The sequence below is a fragment of the Notolabrus celidotus genome, chromosome 4, assembly GCF_009762535.1.
Source record: "Notolabrus celidotus isolate fNotCel1 chromosome 4, fNotCel1.pri, whole genome shotgun sequence".
Classification (NCBI taxonomy): Eukaryota; Metazoa; Chordata; class Actinopteri; order Labriformes; family Labridae; genus Notolabrus; species Notolabrus celidotus.
In genome coordinates, this window is record NC_048275.1 from 29,528,465 (window position 1) to 29,537,904 (window position 9,440).

Consider the following 9,440-nt stretch of genomic DNA (forward strand, 5'->3'; position numbering starts at 1 on the left):
TGACTTTTCTTGCTCATACAGTCTCTTAAAATCAATCAAAAATACTTCAACTTATTTTCCATTTTAAATCACTTAAACTAAGGTTATATGAAAGCTTCATAATGTGAAGCAGAATGCGTGTAGGGCATAGAAAGGTCCTGCGGTCTTTGAAGGCCTCATGCGGAGCAGCAGAGCAGATAAGAAGAAATTCTGTTATACGAACACACAAGAACCAGGAATCTCTGCAGGACTAGGACTCATGTAGATAAAGAGGAGCTAGTTCTCTTTATTAAACTCCTGTTAAAGTAAATAAGATAATAATCATAATAAATAAAGTTTAGTGAATGAACCCTGGTTCTCTGAGAACAGACTCTCCCCACATGATCCATAACAACAGTGACTCTCATCCCCAAAACCTCTGGCAGGAGTCTGACTCTAAATTTCTATTTGGATGTCATATCAAGTCGAGCCGCATTTTATTTATATAGCACATATTAAAACAACAGCCCCTAACAGTTTATTATTAATAATAATAATAATAATAATAATAATAATAATAATAATAATAATAATAATAATTATTATTATTATTATTATTATTATTATTATTATTATAAATATTTAAAAGAGTAGCTATTAAAAAACACGATAGAGAGTACAAGGAAAAGGGTGATAGAGGCAATGAAGGTTATGGAGATGATGAAGGTGATGGAGATAATGTAGTTAATGGAGATGATGAAAGTGACAGAGGTAATGTAGGCTAAGGAGATGATGAAGGTGATGGAAGTAATATAGGTTAAGGAGATGACAAAGGTGTTGGAGGTAATGTAGGTTAAGGAGATGATGAAGGTGATGGAAGTACTGTAGGTTAAGGAGATGAAGGTGATGGAGTTAATGTAGGTTAAGGAGATGATGAAGGTGACGGAGATAATGTAGGCTAAGGAGATGATGAAGGTGACGGAGATAATATAGGCTAAGGAGATGATGAAGGTGACGGAGATAATGTAGGCTAAGGAGATGATGAAGGTGATGGAAGTAATGTAGGCTAAGGATATGATAAAGGTGATGGAGGTAATGTAGGTTAAGGAGATGATAAAGGTGATGAAGGTGATGGAGAAATGGAGATGATGAAGGTGAAGGGGTAATGTAGGTTAAGGAGATGATGAAGGTGATGGAAGTTATGTAGTTAATGGAGATGATGAAAGTGACAGAGGTAATGTAGGCTAAGGAGATGATGAATGTGATGAAGATAATGGAGGTTAAGGAGCTGATGAATTTGATGGAAGTAATGTAGGTAATGGAGATGATGAAGGTGATGGAAGTTGTAAAGGAAATTATGAAGTTAGTGGAGGTAATGAAGTCGATGGAAGTAGTGGAGGGGATGTTAATGATGTAGGCAGTGGGTGTGATGGTGTTTATAGGACATGTTGATAGAGACTTGTAGGTTTAATACGTTTATGGAGGTCATAAAGATATTGAAAATGATGGAGGTATTGTATGTGACTGAGGTGATAGAGGTGACACTGTTTGGGACAAAGTCACTCTAACGCTGAGTACAGACTACAGAGAGGACCAGTGTGAGAAAAAGAGGAAGGGCCTAATGATGAAACAGTCCGATTGGCTGATGTTTAAAGCCCTGTGTGTTTGTCTTGGCATTCTTCCACACACTGGTTAGTATTAATGTGGATGCTGATTGTATCATCACAGCTGAGTGTCTCTTGGGGTGACAGGGGGATTTTGATGGTTGTCTGAGACTGAAGACATAGATTTAACAGAAGTTAAACCAGGCAAATGGTGTGTGTGTATGTGTTTGTGTGTTTATGTGTATGTGCCTGTGTAGAGGGGGGTGCAAAAGAAAGAGATGATTTTCATGGACAGCAGTGTCACTTTATGCCATTAACTTGGAGAAGATTGTTCTAGTCTAATGGCGCCCCAATGCAAAGTGGATGGGTCCAGATCTTGAGAAATTCATTATTCAACATCAAAAATTGATTTGGAAATAATTGTTTCAATCATTTGAAACATATTTCCACAATATGTCACCCTCACAGTTAAAGCGTTATCCATGTTACTTGTAACTCTGCGGTATCTTACAATCAGCTAATTAAGAAGTCATACCTCACATTAATATTAAAATTTCAGCCACTGGTGTTTCCAGTGGTGTACCTGATTAAGTTTTTCTTTTCCATATTTCAGACCTCAAATGCCGCCATATCTCATACAGGGTTTTGTGACGTGTTAACTTCATGCGCTGGCTTTGGTTTTGTAGCTTGCTCAGTTGTAATCTATCAGTGTTGGATTCTTTCACCTTCATTGCCTTTTCTTTGTTGTCTCTTTTATTCTATTTATTGATTTTTACACTGTGAATGGACTAACATCAAGTTAACCAGACTTCTTTGTCCTCCAAAGTCTTGGATCATCTCCGTAGAAACAGTCTTCTACTAAGAAATAGCACACAGCTGCTTTGAAATGTTGCTATATTCACCAATCAGAATAACATGTGTCTAAGTAGTGAATTAGAGACCGTGTCGTTGGTATGAAGGAATTAGTTAGATGTGTGTGTCCGTTTAACAGTGTGTAGAGTGTGTATTAGTGTTGTGAAGGAGTGAATATCAGTCCCTGTGTGTGTTTCCTGCTGTGTGTTGTGTGTTCCAGATGTTTGTCAGGAAGTGATAAGCAGGGAGGGGAAATGTTTGTGTGCGATGACGGCAGATAAACAGAGACACGGCAGAAATTAAAAAAAACTCTGACAATGATGGCTGTTAACATGAAACAGAATACTTCCTGTTCATCAGACAAAACATGAAGCACACATACAATCACACAATCAAACATAAAACACCCTCTCACACTCTTTATCCACATGTCAAAGATAATCTGACAGGGATGATATAAAAAGTAAGAGTTCATTTAAAGATTACACATCAAAGGAACAGTTTAACTTTGAAGACGTGATGTACTTCTGAAAAAACAATCAAGTAAATTTAATGTTTACTTGCTCCTTTTTTCAAATAAGGACACATTTTTCAGTGTTTTCATGACTCTGGCTGAACGGAAAAATAGATAGGTCTGTATAAATAAAGATCCATCAAGGTTGAGCAAAAAGTGGTTCAGTTAGCAAAACATAGATATACACCCTCCATGCCTCAGACACAGAATATGTCAGGCTTTACCTCTGTAACAGTAATCAGTACATACATTCATCTTTATATATTACATATGAAAATAGTCCACAGCAGAATGACAGCGAGTTGCATCAAGGGGAATGGTTTTGACATGAAGACAAAAAAGTTCTGCTAATTAGGTTTTCTTCTTGTTCTGAGTTCATTTATATGATTTTTTTGTGTCATGTGATCCGTGCAAAGATCAATCCGTAAAATCAAAGGTGATCAAGCCTTTTCTGTTTGGGCCCCTAAGTTGTGGTGTGACCTGCCGGAGATCAGGGAAGCTAACACACTGTTGTCTTTGAAGTCATTCAAAACTCACTATTGTAGACTTGCTTGTTATTGATTTTATGGTTTATTGCTTTGATGCTTGTTTTATTACTTCTGTTGGGTAATATGTTCTTAATTGCTGCCTACTGCCTTTTTAATTGTCTGTAAAGTGCTTCATAAAAGGTATTATTATTATTATTATTACAATGCTGCAGCTTGATTACTGACAAGGACTTGGTTAAGAGATCCCATCTATCCTGTAGTGACTTCTCTACACTGTCTCCCAATAAAATCCAGGATAGAATTAAATCCCTCTCCTGATGTACAAAGCTCTTAATGGTCAGGCACCATCACATCTTAAAGAGCTCTTAGTGCCCTGTTACCCCTCTGGGAGGTAGAGCCTTCAGTTTGCCTAAAATGCTGTTTGTGTAGATCCAGAAATGTTTCAACTTCTCTGGGCCTGAGAAGGACTGAGGCAAGGTGGAACACTGTCCTCTGGTCTGATGAATCACAATTTGACTTTTTTTTGGCAATTATGGATACAATGTCCTCTACACCATAGAGAGGGACAGCTGGGCTTGTTATCAGCACTCAGTTCAAAGCCAGAGTCAGTGATGTATTTGGGATGCATAACTGCCCTTGGCATGAGTAGCTTGCACATATGAGAAGGCACAATCAATGCTGAACAATATAGACAGGGTTGCTGTCTATACTGTGACAACTGTGCTGTCATATCGAGACAATGCCTTTTTCAGGGAAGACCTTACATATTTCAGTGAGATAATGTCTAACCTTATTGTACATGTATTATAACAACAGCATGGCTCCTTAATAAAGAGTCTTTTTGCCTACCCACAGCCCTGAGTTGTCACCTATTGAAAACATTTGGTGCATCATGACATGAAAATAACAACTAAGAGGACTCAAAATGCTATATCAGGCAATAATGGGACATTATTTCACTTTCAACATGTATTTTACCTGAACAGCTGACAACCAAACCTGTGGTTTGTAGGTATTCTCACTGGTGAGTTTGTGAATGTGGATTAGGACTGACACTGTTTACATTTGTTAGTTTTTTTATGAAGCAATCTGAGCTGTTTGTTTTTAATCTAATGTTATTTCTGTTTGCCTCCTCAGGAACAATGAAGGCATTCAGGTGATGATGGGAAACTGTGGAGCCTGTAACCCAAGAAGAAGAATGGAGAATAACTTCATTAAATCCTTTAATTACATCATCTCACTGTTGAGAGCACTCTGTTTAATTAGATCAAAAAATACAGAGTCATTTACATCAGAGAGACACAGTCAGATTTTATAGAGTCTATCAGAGAGAGAGAGACTTCATATTCAAACAGTATAACACACTGAGAGTACCTCACATAATATTTCAACATTAACACTGTGAGCAGTGAGCAGAGAGGCTGCAGTGTCACCAAACATCAGAAAGATGAAGATCTGAATGAGGTTTGGTCTGCTGATGTTCCACAGAGAACCACAGAACAGATTACAGTGTTTGCATCAGAAGCTCAACCTGTAACCTGCTTCATGATGATCCTCTTCATTATCACTGTGACTCTGTTTAACCTCCTTATATCTGTAGATCTTCATCATAAACAGTCTGTTATTCTTGCTCCTGCTCTTCCTCAGTGCATGTCAGATCTCAGAGGTCTGGTTTGGGAATCTCTTCAGCAGACCCGTTGCATGTTTCGGGTGTAGTCGTCCCCCCTGGAGAGTGTTCTGTTCAGATTTATTCTTCATCATCGCCTGTGGAGGAGGAGGAGGAGGGGTTACCATGGTTACTATAGTTGTTAATGAGAACAGTCTTTAGAGTTCTCATTACTTCATCTGGGGAAGACGGACGGTTTCAGTTTTTTATTGTGTTTAAAGATCAGAATCCAGTCAATGGGTTTCAGTGCTATGAGTGGGTTCACTTCTTACCAGGGAAGATCACCATGGTAACCTTGCCTGAATACCTGATCTGCTCTGGAGCTGGTTATCTTTGGAATAAGACATCAGCTTGTATGAAACCCCCTGACTGACTGATCAGATGTCTTTATCACAGGGTTCTGTGAGCTGATCATGAGAGAGACCGAAAAACAGTTTGTCTTTTCTGAATGATTATCTTATTAAATAAAATATACATTTATGAAAGGGATTTATTGTGCGTCTCTAATGTCAGCAGAGACTGGTGAAAGCACAGAAGCTTTGTACTTGATGTACTTGTAAGATTTACAATGAAGCGCACCTGTCACATCTAAAACTGTCAGAAATCTGGGATATTGGGAAACTCATTGAATATAAAAATAGTAAGATTAAGATTGCACCGGTGAACATCCAGGGGTTGGACATCGAGAGGGTGGAGACCTACAAATACCTGGGTGTTCACCTCAACAATAAACTGGACTGGTCAGACAACACCAACGTCCTGTACAAGAAGGGCCAAAGTCGTCTGCACCTGCTGAGAAGACTGAGGTCCTTCGGAGTGTGCAGGACTCTGTTACGGACATTTTATGACACTGTGGTAGTGTCTGCTTTCTTCTATGCGGTGGTCTGCTGGGGAGCAGGGAGCACAGACAAGGACAGGAAAAGACTTAACAGACTGGTCAGGAGGGCCAGTTCTGTCCTGGGCTGTACTCTGGACTCCATAGAGGAGGTGGGTGAGAGGAGGATGTTAGCCAAGCTGACAGCCATCATGGACAATCCCTCTCACCCCCTGCATGAGACTGTGGGGTCCCTGAGCAGCTCCTTCAGCAGCAGACTGAGACTCCCACCCTGCAGGACGGAGCGCTACCGCAGATCCTTCATCCCATCTGCAATCAGACTGTTTAACACCAGCACTGTTGTGTCCCGTTAATCAGCTGTTCTCATCTTTCATTCCACTACATGGAAGTTACTATGTGACTTCGCACATTCACAAATAACTACTGTATCCATCTGAATGGCACTGTTCTTCATACTGTGTATGTTTGTTTTTAAATGACCTGGTGCAATTTTTATCGTGCAATAACTTACCTATCTATTTATCAGATAGAAGTGTACATATTGTGTATATATCTGTAATAAATGTCATATTTTATTTTAATTTTACTTTATTTTATTAAATTCTATTGTATTCTATTGTATTGTATTGTACTCTATTTTATTTTATTTTGTTTTATTTTATTATATTATATTTTACCCTTGTCATTGCTATTATTACTGTTATTATATATTTTAACTATGTTAGTACATTGTTGTATTTCCCCTGTCCCGTGTTGTAAGCTGTTGTAACAAAAGAATTTCCCCCAACGAGGGACAAATAATGTATAAAAGTATAAAGTATAAAACAGAGTTATAAAAGTCAGATCTTTAGTGTGCTTATAATGGAAAGTGATTTAAGCCTTTATTTACATATTCACTTTTCCAAGTTGCTAATCAGCTCAGGCTTCTGGTGTGTGTGTTGTGAACGTACCTTAGCTTTCTCCACACAGTTGTAGAAAGACCTCGTCTCGTCAGAGCACAAACCGTCCACAAAGTTATTTTGCTTCCAGCACACCATCAGGACGGACATCTCAGTGACGCAGGTCGCCTCTGAGCAGACAAACCAACAGATTTGACCATTACCACATAAACTTATAGATAACAGAATTATATTATCATAACGATTTATAAAAACATTAAAACTACATTTCAGATTGTTCATCATTTTTCATTAAATTTGTCAAACAGGGAACAACATGAATCATGTTTCCCAAAGCTAGAGTCCTTTCATAAATGTCCCTTGTGTACAAAGGTTCAAGGTTGGTGAAAAGGGGATAAACAGATTAACAAGAGGGAGACTTTTCATGAACAAAAGAAACAAGTGTATCTTTCCATTACTTAAAAAAAGGAATTAAATTACTAATTAACAAAGCCATAAAAGATAGCCAAACAGCAAAAGGGCCACATGTTAGCATAGATTCAACAAGCTAGTCCAATAAGGAATGTGTTCTTCTCACATGAGCAGATAGCTGTACCATAATTGAAGCCAATTCATCAAAGGGGGTTACGATATAGGACAGGCTATAATGAATCACAGGTGCAGTCATCATTCTAAATAGAGTGTATTTGTCCCACGTTTCTGAGGTGAAATTTTGCACATCTATCAAAATCTATTCTCATTTTCTAAAGATCCAAGTTGTTATTTTACATTGCCAGTCTTCATGTATATAAATACACACATTATGTTTCTGTGTTTCTGCTAACAGGCCAAACTGAGGCCAAACACAGGAAGTGAGAAGATCTTGTTTTTAACTGTGCAGCTCTGATAGGCGTCCTATTAGTTGTCTACATAACATCATCATCAGTGCATTTCCCTGTTCTGACAGAAATGTCACAGAAACAGCAAAACATAAACATAACATGAAAAATTTCAACTTAACAAGGAAGGGACGTAAACATTAAGAACAAAATATAAAAAAACACAACTAACTAGAAAAAAACATTAGAAAACATGAAACAAAAAAATTAAAAACAAATCAAATTAAATAACAAATGCAAAGCAAGAATATATATAATAATTTTACTCATTCATCACTCAAGCTGTCACACTCTCACGGCATCTGTTCGTACCTCCTTTCTTCGGTTTCCGGTTCGCTACAGAGTCTTTCAAAACCAGAGCCCGGTTCGGTTTGAGGACCGGCTTCCCGTTCTGTCTGCTGAGCAGCCTGCTGACCTTCTCCTGGATCGGTACTCCTGCCTGCGCCGCCATGCTGCTTCTCACAGACAACACCTCCTCACAGACACCTCCTTCACACAGCTCCGATGAAACAACTCTTTACACACTGTTCTTAAAAGACCTCCTCACCATTCACCTGCTCCGATCTGTGGTATCTGTTCAATTAATGAGTAAAAGAAGAGGAAGGACTACACTTCGACACAGCGCTCCTCAGGACAGCGCCATGTTTACCGTAAACCCCGCCACTGTCGTAAAACATAGGTTTGACCGATGACGCGTTCAGTGACAATCCGACCGAAAAATCAATTACATTTTTAACACATTTCCTACCCATACATTATGTCCTACCTGGAAATCAAATACTGCACTCGCCCTAAAGCTGTGGAAATTCTGAATTCCTTTACGATTCATTTGATTTATCGTTTTTTAAAGTTAATTTAGCTTTACCTCGTGCATTTTATTAATTTAACCTTTATTTAACCTGTACCAGATGAGACCCATTGAGATCAAGACCTCATTTACAAGGGCGACCTGGCCAAGAGGTCAGCAGCACACGTCAGAATAAATAGCACAACTCAACACCATGGAGCATACTTACAGACAGTATGTAGAAACAATCAATAATTTAAAAGTGCAACTAATTTGCAAATAGAGTGCAATTTGTGATCACAAACGGCATTTAAAAACACAGGCACTGTTCTGTGGTCTGTCTTTCTTTTAAGATGGAGCCAAAGGCATCAAGTGAGATAACATCTGACAATTTCAAGTCCTTCTGGAGTTTATTCCAAGCAGTAGGAGCAGCAAAACTAAATGCTCTCTTACCAAACTCTTTCCGAACACGGGGAACACACATTTGTAAAGTGTCACAGGAGCACAAGGCATAGTGGCTTTTTGATCTTTGTAGATACAGACACAAATACATTGGGACCAAGCCAAGAAGACATTTATAAATTAGACGTAGCCAATGTGTGTGCCTGCTAACACTCAGGGATGGCCAGTCAGCTTTATTATACATTTTTTAATTTTACTTAGTGTATTTTGATTTTTTTTTTTTAAACACAATAAAATAATAGAATACAGATTGGGAAAAGATCATACAAATATTATCATTATTATTATTTTATTATTATTTTATTTTCATTAATTTTTTATTTTATTTTAGAAACAAGTTCAGTATTTTATGTGTAAATAATCTGCATTTCATTTAATTAAAGGTGACATATCATGCAAAATTGACTTTTTAATGGTTCTCTACCTGAAATATGTTTCCCTGGCATGTCTACAAACCCCCCGAAAATGAAAAAAATCCATTCTGCCCCTGTTTTGAT

At 38.1% G+C, this 9,440-nt stretch overlaps 1 protein-coding gene across 1 annotated transcript; it reads right to left on the reverse strand.

The window, feature by feature from the left end:
- Positions 1-4,622: 4,622 nt before the first annotated feature.
- Positions 4,623-8,374, reverse strand: chchd1 (coiled-coil-helix-coiled-coil-helix domain containing 1). The gene is made up of 3 exons (XM_034682527.1): positions 8,007-8,374; positions 6,868-6,986; positions 4,623-5,180 (listed from the first exon to the last, which is right to left on the reverse strand). The coding sequence occupies exons 1-3, from the start codon at positions 8,143-8,145 to the stop codon at positions 5,070-5,072; spliced, it is 369 nt and encodes a 122-aa protein (XP_034538418.1). The 5' UTR covers positions 8,146-8,374; the 3' UTR covers positions 4,623-5,069.
- Positions 8,375-9,440: the final 1,066 nt, after the last annotated feature.